Source organism: Trachypithecus francoisi, unplaced genomic scaffold, assembly GCF_009764315.1.
Source record: "Trachypithecus francoisi isolate TF-2019V2 unplaced genomic scaffold, Tfra_2.0 Lachesis_group10, whole genome shotgun sequence".
NCBI lineage: Eukaryota > Metazoa > Chordata > Mammalia > Primates > Cercopithecidae > Trachypithecus > Trachypithecus francoisi.
Genome location: NW_022681455.1, coordinates 128091482 through 128119269, shown reverse-complemented (window position 1 = coordinate 128119269; position 27788 = coordinate 128091482). Strand labels below are relative to the sequence as shown.

Genomic DNA, 27788 nt, shown 5'->3' with positions numbered 1-27788 from the left:
CCACAGCAACTGCCTGACCTACCGCCGCATCTACCTGCCGCCCAGCAGCCCCGACGACCTCATCAAGCCTGGCCTCTTCAAAGGTACCTATGGCAGCCATGGCCTGGAGATCGTGATGCTCAGCTTCCACGGCCGGCGCGCCAGGGGCACCAAGATCACGGTGAGTGGCGGCTCCCCTGGTCGACGGCGCTCTGGGAGCACCCGGCCCAACTGGGCTGTGGAGTCAGGGAACCTGGGCGGACACAGATCCCGGCACCCTTGCTCCTCAGAGTGAGCTTGCACCCGCAGCCCTGGGAGCTCGGGAAAGCAGATTCTCGGGCCCCAGCCAGCCCCACTGCACCGGAATGGCATTTCCACGACACCCTCAGGGAGTCTGTGTGCTTCCAAGGTGGACTTTCCACACCACCGCTCAGCCTTGGCCAGCCTGGCAGCCCTGGGGGGTTTAGGAAGTACAGACAGCAGACCCCACACAGGCTCAAATTTAACTGGGGACAGCCCAGGAAAGGGGCCCCTCTGGCAGCTGCATGGAGACCCTTGTGCTCGCAGACAGCTCCCACCGTGGGGGCTTCAGCAGCTCCTCTCCTTAGAGTGGCCTGAGGGTGGGCTGTGTGGTGAGCCCAACAGTATCGCCCCTCTCCCGGGGCTGTGAACAGGGGCTCATGGCCGCCTGCCAGGGCTCCTGGCACATGCTGCCTGCCTGCCCTGCGTGGTTATTGGGAATCCTGGCAGACAGCGCCTGAAGGGGCAGAGCCTCTTCCCCGACCCTCCAGGGATCAGGGCCACATCTGGCACGATGGGGCATTCCCTGGACTCCAGAGTTTCGGCTCCCGGACTCCTCACAGAGTTTTGGGGCTGAAGCATCTTCCCAGGGCTTGGCTCCAGGGCTGTGCCTTTCAGGTGGACAGATCTGGGCTGCCCCCTTGGGCTGCTGCCCGGCTCTGGGATGTTCTTTGAACTTCTCTGGGCGCAGTTGAGCAGGTGTGAGCTAGCCACCATCCTTAGGGGCACTCATAGGTGTCGCTGGCCCCTGCCACTTTCTAAGGGATTCTGAGACTTTTTCCTCCGTCAAGGATGCTGCTAAGTCAGTGGGAAGGCTGATGCCAGCTCGCTCAACCAGAGGTGGGTCTGGGCTGGAGTCCGCACAGCGGTGCTGCTGCTGCTGGCCCGAGCCCTGCTGACCACCACCTGCTCCACAGGGCGACCCCAACATCCCTGCCGGGCAGCAGACGGTGGAGATCGACCTGAGGCACCGGATTCAGCTGCCCGACCTCGAGAACCAGCGCAACTTCAACGAGCTCTCCCGTCTTGTCCTGGAGGTGCGCGAGCGGGTGCGCCAGGAGCAGCAGGAAGGCGGGCACGAGGCGGGCGAGGGTCGCAGCCGGCAGGGACCCCGGGAGTCCCAGCCAAGCCCCGCCCAGCCCAGGGCAGAGGCGCCCAGCAGGGGCCCAGACGGGACACCTGGTGAGGACAGTGGCGAGCCCGGGGATGCCTCGGCCGCAGCCGAGCAGCCTGCCCAGTGTGGGCAGGGGCAGCCATTCGTGCTGCCCGTGGGCGTAAGCTCCAGGAATGAGGACTACCCCCGAACCTGCAGGATGTGGTAAGGATGCGGCGGGCGCCGGCGCCCGAGGGTGGGAGCTGTGCTTCAGCGAGGGTCCCAGCCCCACACGCAGCACGGGCGGAGAGGGCCCGTGACCTCACCGAGGGCGGCAGCCAGGGCTTTGGGACAGGAGTGGGGCCTCTGACCCCTTGGGCCACGTCCCCCAGCACCTGAGCAGGCGGCTGCACAGCTGGGCCCTGTCCTGGAGGCTCCTGTCCTTCCACCCCTTCTGGGGTAGCTCAGAGCTACAGGGGCACAAGGCCTCCAGATGCCTCACGTCCCTGCAGCAGTGCCGCTCCCCCAGTGGCTTCTAAAGCTACGTGTTTCCAGTCAATCAAGTGAAAGATCAGGTAAACTGTCCAGCAGCTTTGAAAGCAGGAAATGAACAAGACCCCTTCCTCACCCACCCCGTGGAAAGCTCATCTGGGTTGCCTGAGTGTCCACCCACCCTGTGGAAAGCCTGCCTGGTTTGGTGTCCTCCTGGTCAGTGTCTTGCCGGTCACCTTCGGCCATCTCCCAGTGCGTGGTTCACATGCGGGTCCTGCTTTCCCGCCCCTTCCCTCCTCTGTGCCTGCCTGCCTCTGCTGTGCCGGGCCAGTGCCTGGGTGGTCAGTGGAGTGGACACCAGCTGAAACTGCGTGGGAGGGGCTGGCATTGCCGCTGCCCCTGCAGGGCTTGGGCGGCTGACATGGGACGAGGCCTGCACAGCTCCCAGCTGGTGTCTTGCTGACTTTTTAAATATGGTTTTGTCTGGGCCACCGCCTTCAGTGCCCCAGGCCCCTTGCCATTCAGGCTGCTCCTCATAGATGAACAAGGCCCTTGCCCCGTGTCCTTACCCTTTAGAGCTGTTTAAATTCAAATGAACTGAAATTGAATAAAATGAAAAATCCAGGCCCTCAGCCGACCAGGCCATGTTTCAGGTGCTTCATGGCCACACGTGGCTGGACAGTGCGGCTCTAGAACATTCCATCACCACAGAGGGTTCTGCTGGACAGTGGCCTTGGGGGCCATTTTGAGGGTCCACCTGTCAGTTTCCTGGCATCAAAGTCATTCTGCCATTGTCAAGTTACGAGTCATTTTCCTTTTACCTCCAAGCCATGCTGTCATGTGTCTGCATTTCTCGCTAAACTTGCCGTCATGGAGGGAAGGGTGCAACCGGCCCAGCTCCTGGAGGGGTTTGGATGTCTGGGTGGGGCTTTCTTCATGTTCCCATGTATGATAATGGTGACTGGGGTTCAGAGAGAGAGGCATGCAAATAGTGTTGGAGTGTTGTTTTAGCTGATGTAAATATTTGAATAGCTAAAAAAGGAAAAAGCTCTGTTACCCTTCAAAAATCTCAAAACCCCCCATACCTCACAACCAGCTCAGACCCAGTTTGCGAGTCACAGCACGTGCTGTGGCCACTGACCAGGAAGCCCTGTCCAGCCCCCTTCCCCAGCTAACCTGCAGGACTGTCCCTGCTGTGCTGAATATGGGGGCTCCTGGGCCCTTCCCTGTCTAGTTCTGGGTCTGCAGGGCCTGGCCACGGCACCTCTGCAGGGAGTGCCTGTTGCTTTTGTTCTGACCACAGTGCGATGGCTGCACCTGCCTCTGGGCCCTGGAACCTCTCCCCGCACCTGAGAAGCCTCAGGCCCAGGTCCTGGTCCATGGGGCTGTTCACCCCGGGGCCTTTAGAGCCTCAGTGGGTGATTCCAGGCCAGCCCCTTACTTCTTGTCCTCTGTTGGAAGAATTTAGCTGCTTGTAAGACAGACATAAGTGTCTTCCTGTCTGATGTTGACCTCAAAGCCATAAGTGGGTATTTGCGAGTTCCTCCTTCGGAGTTAGTGTCAGCCGCAGGCTGTCTATGTTAGAGCTCATTGTTTGTATGGGGACATAACTCCCAGAAATGAAGATTTTTTTTTTTCCACGTTGGGACTGCTTTATGAAACGTGTGTTTTGGATCAGAGCTCTTTGAACCTGCAGAGACCTCTTGTTTTCGTTCAGTGACTCGGCAGTGTGCAGTCAGTGGGTGAATCCCTCCCACGGGCACTGCGAGTCAGCGCCCATCTGCCGAGCAGCCCTGAGCTCTGGCCTCTGCGTCCATCATCAGGTGGGCTCAGCCTATGCCTGTAGCTACCCCTTCAGAGACAGGCTCAGCCCATGCCCCCAGCTGCCCCTGCAGAGACAGGCTGGCTCTGGGAGTCAGCTTCTGGCTGATGAATAGTGGATGTGGCTCTTGTGGCACAGAGGGAGGTCACAGAATGGTGGATGTGGCGTGCACTTGACTCAGCCCCTCCCCTAGCTCACACTTTCCCTCTTGTTTCTGTTCAGTTTTTATGGCACAGGCCTCATCGCGGGCCACGGCTTCACCAGCCCTGAACGCACCCCCGGGGTCTTCATCCTCTTCGATGAGGACCGCTTTGGGTTCGTCTGGCTGGAGCTGAAATCCTTCAGCCTGTACAGCCGGGTCCAGGCCACCTTCCGGAACGCAGATGCACCGTCCCCACAGGCCTTCGATGAGATGCTCAAGAACATTCAGTCCCTCACTTCCTGACCAGCCACGTCCTTGCGGCCACATCCCAGGCGACTCTGGGGCTCTGGACTCTGACCTGTGAATAGAAGCAGCATGCACTTTGGAAATCTGGCCTTTTGACCAGAACGCACACCTCGTCGGGGGTCCCAGCCCAGCCACCCCCCAGCACTTTATGTAGAGAGTGTGACATAGACCTGCAGATTTGTCAGTGCCATGATGGAAGAAGCTGAGCATGTCTTACCAAAAAAAGAGAGAACGAGCCGGAATACAGCGGATCTAGGGGGACAGCCGCGGGACCGCGTGAGAATTGAAGCCGTGGGGTTGCCGCACCCTGGGCTGGCTGACGGTTTTCTCAGGAAACAGGACCCTCCTCTGGCGCTCTTTTCCCATGAGCGGATAGAATGATAGACTGGGTCGTGTGTGAGACGCATGTGTTGCACTCCACCCCTGTTGGGGGAAGCCGGCCAGCAGTGGCCTCTGGGAGGGAGTCAGGAAGAGGCAGACAGCTCAGGCAGCGCAGGTGTGATGGGCACAGTGTGCGGAGAGCAAGCTCGGGACGTTGACAGGATCTCAGGCTTGGGGCCGGGACTCTGGAGTGAATCCCCGTTTCTCTACCGGCTCGCTTGGAGTTTGGACAGACGCATTTCACCTCTGATCTCAGCTTCCCCACCTGTGGAGTGGGCTTAGTGACCTGAGTCACTAGGGAATGTCACTGTGAATGCACGGCCCAGCCCACTCACCTGCCCCAGCCCCTCTTCTCCAGCTTTGGAGCCAAGGCCATCGTTCCAGCCACTTGACTGTCCTTGACGGCCTGTTCCACACAGGGCATTTGTTTTGTCCCTGCCTTCCTCCCTGCACACACATGGTGTCAAAACCAAGCTGTCAGCACTTCCTCCAGAATGCAAGACTCCAGACCCGCTTGTCTGAAGCAGTGTGTGGTCCACACAGGTGCCAGGAGTGCCCATAGGAGGTGATGAGGAAACCTCTTTGCCGGTGAGGGGACGGCTTTCTAGAAAAGCCACATCTGCATCTGGGGACACACTTTGGAAAGCGGGACCCTCCAGCTTGGAGACGCCGTGGACTGACGCCTCCAGGGCTGCATGCCCCGTGTCGTGTTAACCTGCGTGTGGGGCCCCGTCTGAGGTCTTGGCTGAGGTTGGCATCTCCTGAAGAACAGAGTATGGTGCCTGGAGCTGGCCCTTCCCCCAGCCTGCAGCCAGCTCTGTGCCTGAGTGGGCGTCCCCAGCGAGTCTTCCCTCTCTGCCGCTTGTCCTCGTGTCTGGGCTGCTCTAAGCCCTTGTGCTGCGCACCCCGGACACGTCCTGCTGGTGAGCGACCCTGGAAGATGACGGTCTGTGTGCCTTTGTGTGGAGCCAACCTGAGGATGTCCTGGGAAACGTTTTCCTGGTGAATTTCTCCTTGACTGGCCTTTAAAAAAAAAAAAAGAATTCCCATTGCCCAGCCTCAGTGCATTTGGCAAATTCTTTCTTCGCGTCCCCTAGTCAGAGAATTGGCAAAGGCCCCTAAATGGTAATCTGGCTGGCCTGGGAGAAAGACTCAGGAGAAGAGCCAGTGGAGAAGGTGCCTCTCCAAGGTGGCGGCAGGGCCACCCACCTGTGAGCCACACAGACCCCCAGGAGCTCCTGCCGGCTCTCATGTGTGGCCCCAGTTTCTAGCAGCTTTTGCAGCATTAGCCTACAAGCTTTGTCACTCCCTACCCTCTGTGGTGGTCACTGTTTTTCTCTCGTGCCAAATGAGGTGGTCCCTGAGTGACAGTGACTGTGGCCTTGCAGCCTGGAGGACCTTTGGCACCATTGGAGATTCACCATTGTTTAAATAAAATCAAGCAAATGCATTTTTACCAAGAGCCCGAGGCTGGCTCTAAGGGACCCAGTCCATCAGAGGCACACCCTCTGGGGCTTGAAGAGCACACTGCAGGAGACGAGTGCTTCTGATTAAAGGAATCTCAGATCTCAAGTACGCTTCCAGTGTTTGGGTATAGAAATGGCTTCCACCCATGTCTCAGCCATGGGCTGTTGGTCAGCTCATGTGGCTCCTGGTTCTGGTGTGTGTGTTGGGGGGTCTGTCCGTGGTGGTGACCTGTGGTGACGCCAGGCAGGGCCAGAGCTACACAGCCAGGAAAGGGAGGCCTTTTTGGCCGCACAGCCAGTCCCTCCAGTTGTGACTACAGGCCTTGTTTTTTCCACTCCAATGCGTTCTTACCCAGTTCTTGGCTCCGGTTCTGTAGGGACACGCACAGAATCTGCACGTCTCAAAACACAGCAGCTTCCCTTATGGGGGAAGGCATCCACCCTCTCAGGGGAAGCTGCAGGTGAGAACTCGGAAGGGCTGATATCATTGGAGGGCAGCTGAGAGCTGGATAAAACCGTTTCCAAGGAGGAGGCTGAGTAACCCATATCAGGACAGCCAAGCGCATTGGGCTTGATTGGGGAAGGTGGCAGGTGGAGCTGGGAGGTTGGGGCTCTCCACCTTTTGCACCACGGATGCCTTTCCCTCGCTGTGCCACTCCTCTGGGGCAGGATCAAGTCTGCTCTTTGGAGTGGGGCTGCCTGCGGTGCAGCTCTGCACGCCTGGACGTGCTTTTTGTCACTTGTTTAGAAATGATGTGATTGAAGATTTCGAACAGGGCATTGGAGGATTTTCTGGACCGGTACTGAATGTTTGTTTGCACGAGGAAGTTGCAAATGACTTCTGTAGGCTGAGATTCAAGGCGGGTGGTCTTGGGGTCCCTCAGAGCACCTGGGCCCTGACATCAGCGTCCGCTGCTGTGTGTGAGTGTGGCTTTGCGGGCCTGGTGGCGGGAGAACCTCAGGCTCCCTTATTCCTTGTTCCTGACCATGCCCTGGGCCCCTTCGGTCTGGCTGCGGCTCTGTGGTGTCCCTGCCCTGACACTGGGCACCTGCATCCCTAGGAAGCCCACCTGGCACACGAGGGGGGGTGGTGGCGGCTGTGGCCTTCCTCTAGCCACATGCCGTGCTGGCCGCTCCATTTCAGCTTTGTGCAGAACTGGGTTGGAGCTGGAGGTTTTTCTCTGGGCAACTGCAGTTGTGCTGCAGCCGTCTGCGAGGGCCCTCCAGCCACTGGGTCTGGCTTCCCTGACTCCTCAGGGCTTGTTCACCCCCAGGCTTTCTCGCCTGCACATGGTTAGGCCATTTTCAGTGCTCGTGGGAGTCACGGACAGCAGCAGACCTTGCTCAGCTCCTTGGTTACTTCAGAACGCCTGCCCACGTGCATCTTTCAAGCTTGTGTTGTCCTCGTGGCTGTGGGGTCTCAGGTGTGAACAGGAGACACTGAGCTGTGATCCACCGTCCAAGGCGCTGCAGAAAGCAGCTAGGCTCTTCTAGGATGTTTCTATTCTGGTTGCTACCTTCATGGTGTAACTTTTAAGAACACTTACGGGAATGTGCTCATAGAACCATCACCTGCCCTGAGAATAAAACTCCTTGAATCACGATCAAGTCCAGTGTTTACGTGGCCCAGCCTGTCTTTACTCTGGGCAGAGACCAGGAACATCATTTGACTACGCATCCTCAGAATTATTTAGAGAAGAAAGCAGCAGATAATTTCCATTCAGCTGGTACTTTTTTGTTTTTTTGAGACAGGGTCTCGCTCTGTCACCTGGGCTGGCGTGCAGAGGCATGATCATCGCTCACTGAGGCCTCGACCTCCTAGGCTCAAGCCATCTGCCCACATTAGCCTCCCAAATAGGTAGGACCACAGGTACCCACCACCACCACGCCTGGCTAACTTGTTTTTGTAGAGATGGGGATTTGCCATGTTGCTCAGGCTGGTCTTGAACTCTTGGGCTTAAGTAATCCACCCGCCTCTGCCTTCCAAAGTGCTGGGATTACAGGCGTGAGCCACTGCGCCCAGCCTTGGCCTGCACTTTGAATGGGAATGAGACTGTGCAAACCGTGGAATGACCCGTGTCACCCACAGCTCAGTGGCCTGCATGCCAGCCCTCCGGGGCTGTGGCCGGAGACGAGCCAGAGCACGAGGGGGTCGGCGCCGTGTGGGTTTTGGCCTGATTCTGCATTTGGTTGTTCCCGGAGGCTATGTAGCCTGCCGGCGTTAGGAAAGCACTGTGCCATCTGATCATGAGCCCCTCCGCGCCCCCGGTAAGGGGACCTTGCAGCAGGAGCTGTGCCCTGCCCGGGTAGGCACCCACTGGGTAGGGCCGGAGCAAGCCTGGCAGCCGCCACCCGCACCCACGCACTTGTGCTTCTCCTCGCAGTTTTAAGTAAACCTGTTTTTGAAGGCTTGTTGTGTGCTTTGTGATTTGTTTCTTTGGGAACATGAGTCAGATGGAGGCGAGAGCCTTAAGCCATGCGGGCTGTCGGCCTGGGAACCCAGACTTCCCAGCTTCTTGACAAAGCGTCCAATTTCCTGCACTGACAGAAGGGAGCATTGAAGGAGCCTTGGAGCCCAGATAGTGGTTGTCCCTGTGTCCTTCCCTTTGACCTGGCATCAGAGGCATCTCCAGTCCCTAGCCAGGGACTCTGAGGGGTTTGGGCCCCAGTGGGTTTTCTTAGATTTAAGCCAAAGTGAGTTGCATTATCTGTGACCAGGATAGATACGGGAGGGAATGTGCTCAGAGCCAGGCAGACGAACTGAGGATCTCATTGATCTTTCTTTTCTGTTTACTAAAGTAATACGTTCTTGTAAACAGTTCAAGTATTTAGCATAGACAGCGAAAGTACCTCCTGTTCTCATCCCAGCCTCCCCGTGACTCACTGCTGCTAATTAATGCTGTTAGCTTGGAATTGTAGAAAAAGGATGTTTTCCATGGAAATGCACTCAAAGTACACCATCGACTGGCAGAAATTGGCAAGTGGGATTTTCCAAGTGTTGGCAGTGATGTCGGGGAACAGCAACGCAGGTGGGGCAGCTGTTTTGGGGACAGCTAGTACTGGCTCATGGCACTAAGGACACGGGCCCTGGGATTGGCAGCCAGGGCATGGGCCACGCAGGGATGTTCATTGCTACACTGTGACAACTGTCACAGGCCGGAAGGAGACGGGTGGACTCTGGGGGAGCCACCCAGGCTGTCCCCTGGCAGACGGGCACACAGCCTTGTTGCGTTGCAAAACAAGTGAGAGATGGTATTGGTGTAACACGTAAACATGCAAATACTTAATTTTTATCAATTCACGTGTGGTGTAAAGCTGGAGATACGCGTAGGAATAGTATGGTCACATCTAGAGCTGTCGGAGGATGGAACTTCAACTCTGTTTTGCTTTAAAAAGATGAAGGCTCACACGGCAGAGCTAGCGTCTATTCACCTGTTGATCCCAATAAGGGATTGTTGATTACGAGCCCCCCCGTTTTCTGTGTGGTTCAGAAACAAGCCCCTCAGGCAGGACACAGTGCCCGGGGCAGTGACCTGCAGGCCCACCCACTGCCATCTCCGCTGGTCTCGGGGTTGCTGCACGGCCTGCCAGCTGCGGCTGCTTCCTGGGCCCTGAGCGCCCTCCAAGGAGAGCAGGCGATCGTGGGTCCCCGGCGGTGGGCGCTTCCTTCTCTACTTTCAGGTTTGCTGCTATTTCCTGGGACTGGGTCCTGTCCCGGGGCCAAGCCATGGGGTCATCCTCACCTGCACGGGGCGTGCCAACTACAAACGAGTCACTCGCTACAAGCAGCACCATGCAGCCTCCTGTCTGGACGAGACCCTGTACCCCGCAGACTGGAGACGCACCCCGATTTCCCAGGTCACGGGGAAGTGTGGATCTGATAAAGGACTAAATGCGGCATCTTTCATACGTTTCTTTTATTTTAAGATGAAAAAAAAAATCGGGTCATGAGGAACGAGTAGAAGGCTGCTGCCTGCTGCAGCTCCCCCCTTGCTTTGAGAGCGTGGACAGCCCAGCCGGGGGGACCTGCTCTGGGCCTGGGTACCGCAGCCTCACCTAGACACAAGGGCAGAGGCTTTGTTCTCCAGAGATCTGACACCAGCATCCCCCTGGGGGCTCAGACCTTGGGCTTTTCTGTCTGCCTCTGGGGTTGAGGGGACAGCAGATGGGCAGCGAGGACTGGTGGCTGCCCAGGCTGGCTGTGCCTAACACCAGCGGGTGAGGCGGAGGCTGAGAAGGGATTGTGGCTGGGTCACCTGGGCCCAGATGGAGCTCACTCCTCCCTCTGGGGACCGCTTGGCTGTGCTGCCCTTGGAGGCATGGCACTTTGCCCACCCGACGGATGGCGGAGCTTCAGCCTTCCTCCCCTTGCAGGGGGTGGGGTGCCCGGGGTCCTCCCTTTGTCCCCTCTCCTTAGGGGAGGTCCCTTTTTGCGGTGTGACCTCTAGTGGGTATTTAGGGCCACTGCAGAGGGTTGCCCCCAGCCAGCAATGTGAAACAATGCCATTTGGATAGTTTCCAAACCTACCCCCGCCCCCTCCCCATTTTGAGTTGAAAATCTCCAAGTGACAGAAGGCAGCGATGCGTGTCCTTCTTATCTTTGCCTCTGTCTCTCTCCTTCCTTGAGGGGGGCGATCCCTGGCGCCTTCTCTTCTTCCTTGTGTGCTGGCCTGGGCCCTCCCTGTTGCCGAAGCCCACCTGCACTGCCTCTGAGCCGCAGAGGTCCTGGGAGCAAGGTGGAAAGGCACTCGAGGGTCGGGGGAGGTGTCCCTGCAGCGCCAAACAAGGAGTCGAGCTCTGCTGGGTGTTCTCCATGGCACCGTGTTTGGCAGACGTTAACCACGGAACAACCATGGGTGCTGGTGTGGCTGGGATCAGCCTACTCCACAGGAGAGGAAGCAGCAGCTCAGAGACACTGAGTAATTTGCCCAGGGTCACAAAGCCAGGGAGTATTAGCGCAGGGCCCCAGCCCCACAGCCTCACCTCTCCTGAACGTGCGCCTCTAGGAAGAGCCGCCGTCGGTGACTCAGTGTCAGCTGTTCTGGGACCCTGGCACCAAGTATGGTGTTGAATCAGAAGCGCCAGCTCACAGAGCAGGTGCGGCCAGAGCAGTCCCGGCTGAAGCTGGGCGCTGATGAACTTGGATTGAAAATCTTGACTTGGGCTCAGCCAGAGAGTGTATTGCTTATCAAACCACGACTTTTCCTTTCCCATATGAGGACTTCTAGGACCTTGAATTCGGTTCTCATATAAAAACACGAGTGCTGTTTTACAGAAACACAGGGAGGCTCAGCCTGAGGCCACACGGCACACCACGGCTGCGTGGGAATAACACTGGCTCTTGGGACCCACGATTCAAGCCCGGAGCCAGCTAAGGCCTCTGCTGGCACAGCCCCCGCACCCCTCACAAATGTGGGTGGAGCTCGGTCAGCATCTGGCTTTGGCATCCCCATCTGCCATGCACCCCTGCCTTTCCAGCCTGCGGCTTGGCTCCCCTTGCCCAGCCCCACGGCCTGATGTCCCGACTGCATTCGCCTTGGCTGGGGCTCCTCTGGGCATCCGGAGTTGCTGCTTCCTGGCTCCTTCCAGATGTTTACAGAAACTGCAGGTCCACAGAGGACAGACGGCTCTGCCCACAGGGAGGACAGGCACCTGGCGCCCTTCCCACACATACCTGTGCCACTGGCCCCAGGTCTGGCTGTCCTGAGCTCTCCCTGCCTGGCCATGCTGATGAACATGCTCCTCCCAAGGAGCAGAGTCGGCGGGAAGAGGCAATGGACCCACCCAGGGTGTGAATGAAGATGCTTCTCAGAGTGAGGCCTGGGAAGCAGCTTTTGGCCCCAGGGCCAAGCAGTAGGAACTGACAAACTACGGAGGGTCCACCTGTGTGCGCAGCCGAGCTGCAAACTCACAGTTGTCACATGAGAGCCCTACCCACTGCCTCAAGAGAACACAGCTTGGCTCTAGGAGTCAGGCCTGCGGTGGGGCCCAGGCAGCCCTCACTGGCTGAGACCCTTGCAGTGTTCTCGATGCTCAAGCCTTGTCCACTTCCCTCGGGGCAGAGTATCACCTCGGCAGCTGGTGTTTGCGGCCGGGTGAATCTGTGCGCCGGGCCGCTCTGTGCGTTGTGGGAGGTTGAGCAGCATCCTTGGCCCCAACAATGGATGGCAGTCCCTCCCACCTGTCAGCCAACAGGCCCAAGATGGGTCAGGTGTCCCCCGGGCCACTGGGCACTAGTGGGTTGTTACCCTGCACCTTCCATGCGACAAATGGTGCTAAGCATTGGGGACATGGCAGTGAACAATGATGGCTCTTCCCCAATACAGGCCACACACATCATGTCCCGGAATATGTGCTCTTGTGGCCGCCCTGATCAGACACATCAGGAGGCAGTGGACTCCCAGGTGCAGGGAGGGTCAGGGCTGAGGTGGAAGTGGGCAGGGGCAGTTGTGTGCTGCTTGGCTCCGGTGACACCTGGCCCAGCACCTGGTGGGTGAGGAGAGGCAAGTGAGATGCTGTGTCCTCAGATGTCCTCCTCTCCACCTGGGAGGCACGTAATTCCCAGAAACCTCAGCAGGGGCCGACTCCGCACTGGCCAGAGCCGGCCCCACGCCACCCAGGAACCAACTGTGGCCCAAGGAAAGGGGTTTCCGTGAGGCTTGAGTCTGTCATGACTCCCCTGCAGTTCTGGGGCTACCTTCCCTGGGCACGTTCCACCCAGTTCCTGAGCAAAGCAAAGAGGCAGTGGTCCCTGGGTCCCCATCTACCATGAAGTCGGATTGCTCCCATGGGTTGGGTGGGTGTGAAGCTCGGTGTCACTAGGGAGCTGTCGGGAGAGATGCTCACCCCAGTTCCCGCACGCTGAGCTGTGGCTTTTGGGGAGGGGGTTTGAGCATTTGTAGTTTCCAAGGCCCCCAGAGCAGCTGTCCTGTGGCCTTTATCTGCCGCCATCGCACTGAACAACGCACCTCCGTTTCAACATCTCTGGGGAAGAGGATTCCAGAGAACACACGTCAGGGAAACGCGCCATTTTACACGCCCAGCTAGCAGTCCTTTGCCCTGTAGTGAGAAAGGGCTGAGCTGTCCCTTTTCCTTCCTTTTAAAAAGCACTTGGGCTGGGAGCGGCGCCTCACGCCTGGAATCCCAGCATTGTGGGAGGCCGAGGCAGGGGGATCACCTGAGGTCAGGAATTTGAGACCAGCCTGGCCAACACGGTGAAGCTCTGTCTCTACCAAAAAATACAAAAATTAGCCAGGTGCGGTGGCGCACGCCTGTCATCCCAGCTACTTGGGAGACTGAGGTGGGAGAAATGCTTGAACCTGAGAGGCAGAGGTTGCAGTCAGCTGAGATTGCGCCGCTGCACTCCAGCCTGGGTGACAGTGGGACATCCTGTCTCTAAAAAAAAAAAAAACCAAGATGTGTTTTCCCCACCCCTCAAGGACAGTGTTTGCCCATCCGTGGGTCGCGGCACTGCGCTGACAATGCGGGACTTTGGCCCGATACCCTGAGATCCATCCGCGGTGTGACCGCAGAGCAGGATTCACAGGGTGGAGGCGCCACAATGGATCTGTGTCCCCAGAAAGAATATTTGCAGTTTCCAGTTGGACTTTATGAATAAAATCACTATAAACATCTGTGTGATTTTTTCTGTGGACGTAAGTTTTCATTCCTTTAAATACCTAAAAGTGGGACTGCTGTGTCACATGGTAAGCACATGCTGCATCAGAGAAACTGCCACATTCTCCAGAGCAGAGTCCTCTTGTGCCACATCGTCGCCATCCCTTATGATGTACTCAGTGTTTTTTGTTTTTGAGACAGAGTCTTGCTCTGTCACCCAGGCTGGAGTGCAGTGGTGTGATCTTGGCTCACTGCAACCTCTGCCTCCTGGCTTCAAGTGATTCTCTTGCCTCAGCCTCCCGAGTAGCTGGGATTACAGGCATAAGCCACCATGCACAGCTAATTTTTTGCAGTTTTAGTAGAGACGGGGTTTCACCATGTTGGTCAGGCTGGTCTTGAACTCCTGATCTCGTGATCTGCCCGCCTCGGCCTCCTAAAGTGCTGGGATGACAGGCGTGAGCCGCCGCGCCCGGCCCTGTGTTCTTTATTTCAGCCATTCTGAGAGGTGCGTGGTGAAAACTCATCATGAGTTTAGTCTGCACTTCCCTAGGGACTAAAAAAGTTCAGCCTCTCTTAGTGTGCTCAGCTGCCGTTCATGTTTGGCAGCATGTCTGTTCAAAACTTCTGCACAGTGTGCTTGTAGTCCCAGCTACTCGGGAGGCTGAGGTGGGAGGATCTCTTGAACCCAGGAGTTCCAGGCTGCAGTGAGCCATGATTGCATCACTGTGCTCCAGCCTGGGTGACACAGCGAGACACTCACAAAACAAAACAAAAAAACCTACAAAAACCCAAAAACCCCCAAGACTTTTAGCACATTCCTTGATAGAAAATTTGAATTAGGGGAGGCAAAGGGAGACTGAAGGAAGACACAAGGAGTTGGAAGGTGAAAGGGAAAAGTGCAGGGACAGAGTGGGGAGCTTGGGAGACTCAGGACAAGCCCCTGCACGCGTGAGCAGCTTTGGGGAGCTGGAAACTGACGGGTAATTCTGCAGAGAGTACAGGAGCTTTTCCCAAAATTCACAACAGCCCAATAAATCCTTCTTGCCTCTCAAGTGTCCCTAGGAGCACAGTTTGGGTACTAAGAAAAAAGTCCGTTAGTGAGTTTCACTTGCCCAAGACAGGTAATTTTTAAAGTTTCCTCATCTGTAAGATGGTGACAGTAACCTGCCTCATAGGTAACTGTGAGGAGTAAATGAGTTAAATACAGAGAGCATCCAGACTAGTACCTGGCACATAAGAAACTTTCACAGTATTAACTACCATCACCATCATCATAATCACCACAACCATAATCACTACCACCATTGTCATCATCACCATCCCATCACCACAATCACATCACTATCATCACCATCACCACCACCTCCATCCCATCACCATCACCACCATCATCACCACCATCATCACCATCACCACCATCATCACCATCACCACCACCACCATCACCATCATCTCCATCCCATCACCACCACCATCATCATCATCTGAAAACTGTAAACCTGCTTTGCCCAAAGTCTACTCTTGGTGACACACCCGTTGTGTGAACTTTAAATAGGGAGCTCAGTCAAGGCCTCCTTGTGAAGATGACACAGTCGAGACCTAGATGCAGTGAGGTAGCCCTGAGACACTTGGGGAAGAGCAATTCAGGCAGAGGGAGCAGCAGGTGCAAGGCCATGGTGGTATAAGAAAGCAGCACTGGGCATTGAGGCTGGAACGAGGAGGAGGAATGCAGTAGGAAATGAGGGCAGAGCAGGAACCAGGGCGAGGGTGCGTCAGTGTGCGGGTGTGTGATGGAGCACGCATGTGTGTGCACATTTGTGTGGGTGCATGTGTGTGCTGTTAGTAGCTAGACACAGATCTCACAGTGCTCTGTGGGTCATAGCAAGGACTGTGGCTGTCTCTGGGCCCCACAGGAGCCCCTGGAGGCTCCACATTGAGAATGGTCTTCAGGCAAGGAAGGTGGAGGTGGGAGACGCCCACTGAGAAGGCTGCTGCATGCATTCTGGTCTGAACCCAAGTGGGGTCGTGAGAGTCCTGGAAAGTGACAAACTCTGGGTGGAGTTGGGGACTCCAAGAGACAGTGCTAGGATAGCGGGTCCTCGGTGCCATGTGATGGGGATGGGAGGACGACATGGTAACAGAGGTATCTGGAAATTAGCAAACTCAGAGTGTGGCTGTTCTGCGTGGCTGTGTCCCTTTTCATGCTGCTGTGGAAACAGCAAAGAGGAGGAGGAGGATGACGCTGTGTCTGCCTCAGCAGACGGCACAAAGATGAAGCAAGGGAAGACCCAGATGGCCCTTGGAAGACGTATAAACTGCCACGATTGGAGAGACTGTGAGAATAAGGGGAGATGATGAAGCCAGCGACCCCTAGAGGAACAGATAAGGGTTCCTCTAGGAACCAGCAGAGGCACCCAGAACAACGTCTGTAGCGGGCATCGGTCACATGACACAGATAATTAAGGGGGCAGTGAACACAAAACGCAAACAGACACACGTCAGAGGCACCTGGGTGATCTTGACCTCATTACTCCGGGATCCAGCCTGGGAAGGGACTGTTCAAAGAGACCCCAAAAGTGTCTCCAGTGAAAGGCCTGAGATTTTTATTATTTTCATTTCTTTTTTTTTGAGACAAGAGTCTTGCTCTGTTGCCAAGGCTGGAGTGCAATGGCATGATCTCGGCTCACTGCATCCTCTGTCTCCTGGGTTCAAGTGATTCTCGTGCCTCAGACACCAAGTAGCTGGGATTATAGATGCGTGCCACCATGCTGGCTAGTTTTTAAATTTTTAGTAGAGACAGGGTTTCACCATGTTGGCCAGGCTGGTGTCAAACACCTGACTTCAAGTGATCCACCTGCCTCGGCCTCCCAAAGTGCTGGGATTACAGGCGTGAGCCACCACAGCCAGCCAAGACCTAAGATTTTTTAAAATTACAGTTCTTATTTAGGTTTCATTTCATTTTACTTTTTTGAGATGGAGTCATGCTCCGTCGCCCAGGCTGGAGTGCAGTGGTGCGATCTGGGCTTACTGCAACCTCTGCCTCCCAGATTCAAGCGATTCTCCTGCCTTGGCCTCCTAAGTAGCTGGGATTACAGGCATGCGCCACCACACCCAGCCTAGGTTTCAGTTTAAAAACCATTTTTACTTTATCCCCAAGACTTGAGTTTGTAGAACTCCTTTTCTATGCCTGCCAATGGGTTGAATTAGGCAAGATTATCCTGGAATAACAAGCCAACCCGAAAGAAAATGACAAACTGTCAGTTCTTTTCTGGTTTGGCAGTGCTGTGTGCGTCTGTGGAAACATCTGCAAAGCTAGAGAGAGAAATGCACAAATGTGTGGAAGTGGCGTCCTCCCCCGTCAAACCTCTGGGGGAAGCACTGTGCAAGGTCTGGTGGGCCTGTCCCGGGCCCTGCTTTGCACACTGACACCGTGTGGCTGTGTGGCTCTGCACGGGGCTGGGGCAGCACTGAGGACGGCACTGTTCCTGGAGGATGTGTCTGTCTGCCTTGCTCCTCGTCCACCCACAGGGCCTTAGGGGCTGAAAACTCACTTGTTTTTTTTCCCTAAAGGATGCGATGCTTTTTTTTTTTTTTTTTTAAGACTGAGTCTTGCTGTATTGCCCAGGCTGGAGTACAGTGGTGTGGTCTCAGCTCACTGCAACCTCTGCTTCATGGGTTCAAGTGATTCTCCTGCCTCAGCCTCCCGAGTAGCTGGGATTACAGGCACCTGCCACCACACCCAGCTAATTTTTGTTATTTTTAGTAGAGACAGGGTTTCACCACGTTGGCCAGGCTGATCTCAAACTCCTGACCTCAAGTGATCTGCCTGCCTTGGCCTCCTGAAGTGCTGGGATTACAGGCGAGTCACTGCGCCTGGCCGAGGATGTGATGCTGTCTTGGCGACCAGCTCTACGGTACAGAGAGGTGTCCCCACTCTGTCCCCCACCCCTGGCCTCTTCAAATCCTGACAGAGGGTCAATGACAGCTCTTCCCTGTGGGATTAAGCCTTCGTTTTCAGTGGATGACGAATCCTTTTCCCTCTCCACGGGAGCTTTACATCTCTAGGAAATTTCAAGTCGGAAAGTAAGCGTCTGGAAGGGAATGTGCCACCTGCCGCTCTCCTGGTGTTCTGGAAACCTCCGCAGGGCCACTCCTGCTCTCCTTCCTGCTCATTTCCCGGCATCCACACAGGGTGTTTTCTTCTAAAGATCTTGCTAGCACTTGCTGAGCCTCATGCTGCTGCAGCCAGCCAGTGACTCTTGCATCAGCGCCTGGCACACATCTCCCTCTGCCCACCAGGTCTCGGAAGGTCACTGCTCTCAGCTCTGAACCAGCCCTGGCTCTGGTCGCTGGTGTGTGGCACAGATGCAGGTGACATGGAGCTTCGTAGTAGTCAGAACAGGCCCTTCCATGCAGCAGCATCATAGTCAGAGGCTGTCTTTGTCTGGGTTCCCCTAATGGGGGGACAGACCTTGAGATGAGGATCTGCAAGTGGTTTACTGGGCAGATGATCCGGAAACACAGGTGGTGGGTGGGGAGGTGGGATGGGAAGACAGGAGGCGGAACAATAGGCATGACCACGAAGGTCAGGACATAGGTGGCTGGAGCCGTCCTGCGGGGGATGCCAGGAGCCAGTGCAGAACACGTCCTGAAGTTGTCCTGACTGCAGAGTGGAGTGGCTGGAACACTCACCCGACCCTGTCACTGCTGAGGGCTGTCCCCACACATGGGTCAAGCAACTCTCGTGGCCGGAAAGAGCCATTAGCAGGTGCAAGTGAGGCTGTTTGCCGCAGTGCCCCACTGCTTCTCTGCCCTGTCTAGCCAGGTTGATGGTCCCCTCTGGTCTGGGGTGGCTCCTGCTGCTCAGGTGTCAGGCCTCTCTGCAGGGCCACTGCTAGCCCAGGGTGCTCCTGTGTAAACTCACACATGGTGCTCCTTTGGAGCAGGCTAAGGCCCAGGCTGGGGTGCATGACTGGGTGAGCTGAGCACGGAGGAAATGCAAGCCTCACTTGGGTTCTTGGCAAGGGACCCTTGATTGGTGAAGAAGTCACACAACGGTGCCCAGGCGCCCTGCTTCTGTCTGGGTATAGGCTGCCCGGGGAGGTGTGAGCTGGGAGGAACCTGCAACTCTCTCCCTGGAATCAAGGAGGTTCTGTAGGCATGACTTGGGTCCCCATTACCTTGGGTTCACAGAGATCTCATTCTGTTCCTCTTTCCCTCTACTTGGGGGTTTTGGAAAAAAAAGCCTAGAACAGGCAGTGGTAGTGACCAAACTTCCAGCCTGAAGCACACTCGCGTCACAAACTGACGTGTGCTGGACTCTGTGTCTGGCCTTTTTTTTTTTTTTTTTTCCCTTGAGACAAGGTCTGGCCCTGTCACCCAGGCTGGACGGAATCATGGCTCATTGCATCCTCAGCCCCCCAGGCTTAACTGACCCTCCCACCTCAACTTCCCAAGTAGCTGGGACCACAGGCATGTGCCACCATGCCTGATTTTTAAATTTTTTGCAGAGACAAGGTCTCACTACGTTGCCAAGGCTGATCTCGAACTCCTGGGCTCAAGTGATCTTCCCACTTTGGCCTCCCAAAGTGCTGGGATTACAGATGTGAGCTACCATGCCAGTCCCTGGTTTTTAAGCACTTTTCATGCTCTTTCATGTCTGATCTTCTCAAACTTGGTTCTATGGTTATCATTATTTTACACACAAAACTGAAGCTCAGAAAAGTTAGGCAACTTGTCCGATACTTGTCTCTGGTAAGAGGCAGAGCAAGGATTGGGATCTAGGCCTTGTTACTCAGAACACAGGGCAGGGTGGCTGGAGCTTCCTTCACATCCCCAGCCTGTGTCATGATGGATTTGCTTTCCCGGTTTTGAATGTCACACACGTGGAATTTTCTGTACCTTCTGGGGTCTGACTTCATTGTGCGCTTCATCCACATTGGTGTGGGTTGTGGTTGTGGGTGCCCTTTTCCATTGTTGCACAAAATCTCCTCTCTGTGAACATGCCACACTTCCTTTTTAAAATCTTTTCTCCTATGGATGGACATCTGGGTCATTTCCAGTTTGGGGCCATCAGGAAGAAAGCTGCTGTGGGTAGTTTTGTTAATGTCTTCTGGTACACATAAGCTCTCATTTCTCTTGGGTGAGGTGAGGAATTAGTTGGTCATCGGATATTCATATGTTTAGGTTTTGTAAATACTGCCAGTTTGCCAGTGTGGTTGTACCAATTTTATGAGCAATGTAGGAGGGTTCCAGCTGCGACATCCTTGACAAACTAGGTATCGTCAGTCCTTTTAATTTTAGCCATCCTTGGGTGGGTGAGAGCAGTGAAGAGCCATTCTTGACATGGAATGACAAGACCTAGTGTGCCAGAGGTGAAGGCCTGAGCGTCCAGGGGAGCATGAGCCTGTTTTCTATGCCTTGCTGTGCTACAGCAATGTTTCAGTGTGCTCAGGAGGAAAACAGAGACAGCAGTGAAGCCGAGTGCTCCAAAGTGGGCAGAAATGAGACAGGCATAAATAAAGTGCTAAGCTAATAGTGAGACTCTTGGATAATTTTGTCATTAGCTACAAAGAGGGCAGTGACAACATGATGTACACACACACACACGGGGTGGGGTATCTGAAATATTAAGCAGCTAGTATGGTAGGGGCACTGCCTAATCAGTATGGATGTTGGCCAGGAGAGGATGTGTGTATGTGCTGGCTGGAAACTCAGTCCTGCTCATAGGTCATGATCTTAATGATTAAATAAGCCAAGAAATCCCAGAGGGCAGTGCCCGGGAGCACCCTGTTTGCTCTGTGGCTAGAACGCAGCACACTGAAGTATCGCCCATCAGGGTTAGAGATGCTCGTGATGGTTTGGGCAAATACAAATATTAATCCAGAGTATCAGAGTCTGCATGAAAATACTGAAAAGTCAGGGTATACCCAATCGTTTCCAAGAAATACAAATTGGAACTGGCAATAACTTAAGATAATCAGAGAGACAGAGAGCACTGGGTTTTACTAAAATATTAAGACATTAATATTTTATGCGTCCTGTCTCCATGTCAGCAACTGCGCAAAGTACACGCGTTCAAGCGAAAAGAGCGGGTGGTGTGGGAAGGCTAATGGCCAGCCAGAGCTTCGGCGCTTGCACGCCCAGGCCACCGGGTGACGACTGCTTCCAATTCCGCGGCCTTTAAACCCCAGGCTGTTTTTTTTTTTTTTTTTTTTAATAAAAAAACCTATTTCTCTAAAAGTCACGATTCGAGCCCCACCTGAGGACGCAGCGATCCAGCGCCAACTCCTTTATCTATAAAGGAGTGACTTTACCATAAGCGCTTATGCAAGACGCAGGGCCCCGCGCGGGCTGCTCCCACCTCTCTCTCTCCTTGTAGGGTACCGAGGCCCTGGCTGGTGCGGCCGGTGGCCCCTCCGGCCCATCAGTCGGAAATGATGAGTGGCTCCAGCGGCCGGGGTCTGCAGAACCTACCCCAGCGTGAATAGCAGCCCTACACAGCCGCGCTCTGACCCGCTGACCCCGCGTCTCTGCACGAGGGACCAATCAGCCGCCAGCTAAGTTCACATACCTAGAAGGCCAATTTTGATTGGCTGGGCGCGGGCCAATCAGCGGGACTGGCGGGCGCGCGGGGACTGTTGGGCTCCTCAGAGGGTTTGATGTTGAAGTTTGGGTAGGACTCGGGCTGGGTTCCGGCTGCCGCAGGAGGGAAAGGCGGGAGCCGGGGCGTCAGGGCCTGCGGACGATGTGTGTGTGAAAGGGCGCGACAGCCATAAGAAGCCATACGCGTGCGAGCCGGTCCCCACTGCCCCCGCGGCGTTGTCACCATCATCATGAGGCCACTGGAGCAGCCTCGGGCGCTGCTGACGGGGATCCGGGCGCGGGGTGCGTCGGGCTCTGCAGGTTGGCACTCACACCCAGCGAGCAGGATGGCAGGCAAGTGCGTCCTGAATCCTGCCCGCGGGCGCCCGACACCGCGTCTGTGAGTTCCCGGCCCGGCATTGCTGCATTACCTGTACGTAGGCAGAACTCTTGACCGCCACCCACAGGAACCTCACTGACATTGGCGTAAGCACAAAAACGCAACTGGTGGTTCCACGTAACTGAAAATATCAGAAGTAAGCCTTCAGGCATGGATGTGTCCAGGTACGCACTGACCATGGTCCTGGAAGGTTTCTCTCCATTTCTCAGCTTCCTTCCTTTTTGCTGGCTTCCCTTATGGAGGCAAGATGATCACCAGGACCTCCTGAGGTTTACATGTTATCAGATTATCAACCTCAACAGAAAGGAGTTTCTTTTTTCCCCAGCCTTCCAGGCTGGGCAGTGGTGAGTTGGGCCCACCTGAACTACCTGAGATGGATATGGGCCCCCTCCCCTACCAGGAATATAGCAGTGCTGTCTTTACCAGAAGGGCCTTGGGTGCTGTGGAGGGCAATGCCCCTATCTTCTGTTTTCAAGCATTAGCTGGGAGAGTTGATGCTTGAATCTATTACTCTAACAAAAAACAGCACTAATAACAACGGTTATTATGACAATGAAACCTGAAAACACTTGTATCACTGTTACGGTTTTTACACTACAAAGCACTTTGACCCACCACTGTCAGGGAAGCAGGGCTTTGCACCCACTGGAGATGCTTTACCGGTCAACATTCAAGCAGTTTGTTGTGGGGTGGAACAGGGAAGAGTAACACGGGCTGTGTAACCCCAAATGCTTTGTCATCCCAGAGACAAAGCGCCTGGGTTTTTATAGTGGAAGGAGGTTCGTTAATGGACAGTTTGACGATGTTTTCCTTCAGTATTTCAGTAAGTTGGGGGTGTCTGACAAACCATCATAGGTGATGTGATTGGCAGCTCCATGTCTAGGAAAGTTCTCACAAGGTTGGAATGCTCCCGTCTTTTCTCATGGTCCAAGCACAAGTTTAGCTGGAGTCAGCTTGAAGTTGGTTGGCTTGGGAATGTAAGATTCCACGACAGCCAGCCTCCAGGAACCCCTAGACATTAACACGTGAGCAAGCACACACCTGCTTCTGATGTCACCCTCTCACTCTTCTTGGGCTCAGAGGATTCTCCCCTGTCCCCGCCACCCCTGGGCTTTATTGTTAAGAGTCAGTTCTGAGAAGGCAGGCCCAGGCCTATGCCCTAGCATCCCTGCCCCCTAGTTTACACAAACCCTAAGCTTTTCTGTTCTTTTCTAGGAATAGCACATTTCAAACCTACAAGAAAGAAGTGTGCCTCCCAGGTCATTCGGTAAGGAAAGCAAATCCTCAGCCACTTGGCCCTGACCCCAACATGCCCCTGTGGGGTGAGGAGAGCAGAGAATGTGGGTCCAGAAGCTGCATCCCGTGAGAGAATGCTCCAAACACAAAAGTGTGGTTGCAGGAGCTATCCCTGGGCCTCCAGAACACCTGCCAGGCCGTCACAACACCTCAGAGTTCAGGAGGCCACCTAATGTACCTGCTCTGGGCATCAGCTTCTCCGTCTGCCCCTGGAGGTGATGGCAGCCCCTCTCCTGCCTGAGAGTGTTGCAAAGGTCACATGGGATGGATGTGGAAGCTTTTGCAGACCAGAGTGAGACAGATGGCCATAAAGGCAGTACTCATGTGCCCATAAGCTCTAAAGCTGCTTGTACATCCCCATTTTCAGAGGGGACCACGAGACTTGCTCACTGTAGCATGGTAGTAAGTGGCCGAGAATCCCAGCGCACCTGGTTTGCAAGCTCTGGCAGATCCCCCTCCAAATGACCTTGGAGGCCTCAGGGCAAGCCACGGTAGCCTGCCTCTTTCCAAGCTACAGTAGGAGCCAGGGACCCTGCCCCCGGACACCATCTTCCTGAGCACGTATCTACTGTGCCTGAGAGCCTCCTGTATCCCTGCAAAGGCAGCATCAAACTCAGTTCTGTCATTTCTGGATCTTACTCAGATGCACCCTGGCCCCTGGGCCATCTGCTGTGAGTGCCAGACCAGATTCGGGGGCCGCCTACCTGTGCCCAGGGTGGAAGCAGCACTGCCTTACTGGGTGCCTCTGTCCCTGAGACCCCGAAAGCAGGTAGGTGACTTGAACCAGGAGGTCTTCACCTAGGGTCCAGGGTGAATGTCAGGGGACCAGTCACCCCTCAGAATTAGAAGTATTATATGAATGGATATTTTAACATTTCAGGGAGACAGTTTGAGAGTATTTATTTATTTTCATGTCAGATGGGTAATGTGCTGACATCGTAGCAAGGCCTGAGGGAGGCACACGTCACACATGTGCCTGAGTGCCCAATTATCATACTTATGAACTATAAAAGGATCTGTGATGTTTAAACAATTTTTTCTAAAAACTAGACTTTTAGAGGTTTGATTGGCATATGATAAACTGCACGTGTGGAAAATGTACCATGTGGTCAGTCTTGCCATAGGTATTCCCCCCTGAACCCACCACCACCATCAAGATAATGAGCATATACACAACCCTTAACCATGTCCGTGGGCTCCTTTGTAACTTTACCCAACATTCTGTACCCTGCCATCCCCAGGCAAACACTGACCTGCTTTTTGTCACTGTAGATTAATTTGCATTTCTGAGAATTTTTTTTTATTTTTTATTTTTTATTTTTTTAATTTTTTTTAATTTTTTATTTTTTTTGAGACAGAGTCTGGCTCTGTCGCCCAGGCTGGAGTGCAGTGGCCGGATCTCAGCTCACTGCAAGCTCCGCCTCCCGGGCTTATGCCATTCTCCTGCCTCAGCCTCCCGAGTAGCTGGGACTACAGGCGCCTGCCACCTCGCCCGGCTAGTTTTTTGTATTTTTTAGTAGAGACGGGGTTTCACTGTGTTAGCCAGGATGGTCTCGATCTCCTGACCTCGTGATCCGCCCGTCTCGGCCTCCCAAAGTGCTGGGATTACAGGCTTGAGCCACCGCGCCCGGCCGCATTTCTGAGAATTTTATATAAATGAGGTCATAGACTGTGTACTCTTTCGTCTGGCTTCTTTCACTTAGCATAATTATTTTGAGATTCTTCTACGTAATCATGGGCCTCAATAGTCATTCTTTTTATTATTGAGTAATGCTGCATTATATGAATAGACCACAGTTGATTCATTCACCCAGAAGGACATTTGTGTTGTTTCTACTTCTTATGTGTTACACACAAAGCTGCTATTAACATTTGTGTATAAGGCTTTGTATGCACATATGCCTTCATTCTTCTTGGGTAAATACCAAGGAGTGGAATTTCTGAATCATATGGTAGGTGTATATTTAACTTTAAAAAAAAAGTCTGTTGACTGTTTTCCACCATTTTACATTTCTACCAGCAGTATCTAAAGTTCCAATTCCTCCACACTGTCACCAACACTTGGTTTGGCTGATCTTTTTAATTTGAGCCGTCTTAATAGGTGTCTATCTCATTATAGTTTTCATTTGTATACCCGTCATAATTGCTGATGTCAAGGATCTCTTCATGTGCTTTTGACATCTGATGTCTTACTCGATGAAGCATCTGTTTAATTGTTTTGCCCCTTTATAAGAATTGCTTTTTTAAATTACTGAGTTTTGATAGTTCTTTATATATTCTAGATACAACATATTGATCTGAGATTCAATTTTTAAGTATCTTTCCATGTCTTTGGCCTATCTTTTTTTTTTTTTTTTCTGAGACTGGGTCTCACTCTGTTGCCCAGAATGGAGTGCACAATCTTGGCTCACTACAAACTTGAACTCCCCAGCTCAAGCAATCCTCCCGCCTCAGCCCTTCAAGTAACTGAGACCACAGGTGTGCACCACCATACAAGGCTAATTTTGTTTATTTTTTATGGAGATGTGGTCTCACTTTGTTGCCCTGGCTGGTCTCAAACTCCTGGGCTCAAGTGATCCACCTGTGTCGGCCTCCCAGTGTGCTGGGATCAGGGTGCAAGCCACCACGCCTGACCTGGCTTGTCTTTTTATTCTCTTATCAGTATCTTTCAGAGAGAGAAGTTTTATCTTTTGGTAAAACTTCAATTCCATGTTTTCTGGATCTTGCCTAGGTGTGCCTATCCCTAGCACAGCAGTGGATCATGCTTCAGGTGTCGTAGCTAACAGATCTTTGCTGAGCCAGAGGTCAGAAAAGGTTTTTTCTTATGTTTTCTTTTAGAAGTTTTATAATTTTATGTTTATTTCTGTGATCTGTTTTGAGTTAATTTTTGTATATGGTGTGAGGTATGGATTGAATTTTTTTTTTTTTTTGGAGATGGAGTCTTGCTGTTTCACCCAGGCTGGAGTACAGGGGCATGATCTTGGTCATTCTTTTTATTACTGAGTAATGCTGCTTTATATGAATAGATCACAGTTTATTCACTCACCCAGAAGGACATTTGGGTTGTTTCTACTTCTACCTCCACCTCCCAGATTCAAGCGACTCTTCTGCCTCAGCCTCCCAAGTAGCTGGGACTACAAGCACACACCACCATGCCTGGCTGATTTTTTGTATTTTTAGTAGAGACAGAGTTTCACCATGTTGGCCAGGCTGATCTTGAAATCATGATCTCAGGTGATCCGCCCACCTCAGCCTCCCAAAGTGCTGGGATTACAGGCATGAGCCACCGTGCCCAGCCTTGAATTGGGTTTGTTTGCATATGCCAGTCTAATTTTTCTAGCACCATCTATTGTAAGGGCTGTATTTTTTCTACTGATCTGCCTTTATACCTTTGTCAAAGATTAGTTGTTGCTGTAGTTTAGATGTCTGTCCCCTCAAACCTCATGATAAAATTTGATCTCCAGTGTTGGGGCTAGGGATCCCCAGTGTTGGAGGTATTCGGGTCATGGGGGGCAGGTCCCTCCTGGATAGATTGGTGCTGTCCTTATGGTAGTGACTCAGTTCTCTCTCTACTAGTTCCCAAGAGAGCTGGTTGTTAAAAAGAGCCTGGCATATCCTCCCCTCTTTCTGGCTTCCTCTCTCGTATGTGAGCTCAACGTATGTGGGCTCCCCTTCACCTTCCACCATGAGAGGAAGCAGACTCCCAATCTTGAACTTTCCAGCCATCAGAATCGTGAACCAGATAAACCTCTTTTCTTTTCTTTTTCGTTTTTTTTTTTTGAGATGGAGTCTTGCTCTGTCATCCACACTGGAGTGCAGTGGCATGATTGATTTCAGCTCACTGCAACCTCTGCCTCCCAGGTTCAAGTGATTCCCCTGCCTCCTACCTCAGACCCCTGAGTAGTTGGGATTACAGGCACTCGCCACCATGCCCGGCTAATTTTTATATTTTTAGTAGAGATGGGGTTTCGCCATGTTGTCCAGGCTAGTCTCAAACTTCTGACTTCAAGTGATCCACCTGCCTTGGCCTCCCAAAGTGCTGGGATTACAGGCATGAGCCACCACCACACCTGGCCAAGCCTCTTTTCTTAATAAAATACACTGCCTCAGCTATTCCTTTATAGCCACACAAGTGGACTAAGACAGTTGTTCATAAATGTATGAATTTATTTCTGAACCCTCTTCTGATCTAATTGTCTATCTTTATGCTAATACTACACTGTCTTGGTTATTGTGTCTTGATTTTATAATGTCTGGAAATCAAGTAGGGCTCATTTTCAAACTTTATTTTTCAGAGTTGGCTATATATATATATATATTTTGCATTTCCATGTGAATTTTACAATCAGTTTGTCAATTTCTACAAAAGCACCCTACTGGGATTTTGATTGGCACTGTATGGGCTGTGTAGATCAATTTGAAGAGAATTGTCTTGTGAAAAATATTGAGTCTTTTGACCCATAAACATGATACATTTCTACATTTATTTAGGTTTTCTTTAATATTTCCCAGAAATATTTTGCAACTTTTATTATATAGGCTTATACATTTTTTTGTCAGATTTACCTGTAAGTATTTCATAATTTTGATGACATTGTTTTTGAATTTCAATGTGTGACTTTGCATTGCTGGTATTTAGAAGTACAACTGATTTTTGTCTGTTGTTCTTGTATTCTACAATATTGCTAAGCCTATTTATTCTAGTAGCTCTTTTTGTGGATTCCATCAGATATTCTACATAGATGATTGTGTCATCTGCAAGTAGAAATGGCTTTCTTTCTCCCTTTTCAATTTGGAGACTTTTGTTTTTCTTGCTTGATACACTGGCTAGACCTTTCACTACAGTGTTGAATAGAGCAGTGAGGAGACATTCTTATCCTGCTTATGAGGGATGGCATTCAGTTTTTCTT

The 27788-nt window shown here is 53.1% G+C and overlaps 2 protein-coding genes, 1 long non-coding RNA gene and 1 other non-coding gene across 18 annotated transcripts in view; 2 read left to right on the top strand and 2 right to left on the bottom strand.

Moving 5' to 3' along the window:
• FBXO31 (F-box protein 31) overlaps positions 1–8390 on the top strand; it is a 54135-nt gene extending 45745 nt beyond the window's left edge. For all 10 annotated transcript variants that reach the window (XM_033219244.1, XM_033219241.1, XM_033219240.1 and 7 more), the window contains 3 exons: positions 7–160; positions 1197–1597; positions 3909–8390. In XM_033219244.1, coding sequence (XP_033075135.1) covers positions 7–160; positions 1197–1597; positions 3909–4131 — 778 coding nt within the window. In that variant the 3' untranslated portion in view covers positions 4132–8390. The remainder of the gene's footprint in view (positions 1–6; positions 161–1196; positions 1598–3908) is intronic.
• LOC117088174 lies at positions 5853–21034 on the bottom strand. The gene is made up of 2 exons (XR_004439036.1): positions 20860–21034; positions 5853–12965 (listed from the first exon to the last, which is right to left on the bottom strand). It is a non-coding gene; the product is annotated as an uncharacterized LOC117088174 (long non-coding RNA).
• A 10-nt stretch (positions 21035–21044) lies between these two features.
• CUNH16orf95 (chromosome unknown C16orf95 homolog) overlaps positions 21045–27788 on the top strand; it is a 52569-nt gene continuing 45825 nt past the window's right edge. For 4 of the 6 annotated variants that reach the window (XR_004439035.1, XM_033219254.1, XM_033219252.1 and 1 more), the window contains exons 1-3: positions 21045–21746; positions 22798–22849; positions 23522–23647. Coding sequence is in view for 5 of the 6 variants with exons in the window: in XM_033219254.1 (XP_033075145.1) it covers positions 21733–21746; positions 22798–22849; positions 23522–23647 (192 nt within the window). In the remaining variant the exon portion in view is untranslated. The remainder of the gene's footprint in view (positions 21747–22797; positions 22850–23521; positions 23648–27788) is intronic. The other 2 variants (XM_033219255.1, XM_033219251.1) reach the window with 2 other exon arrangements.
• On the bottom strand, positions 23791–23894 carry LOC117088917. The gene has a single exon (XR_004439427.1). It is a non-coding gene; the product is annotated as a small nucleolar RNA U13 (small nucleolar RNA).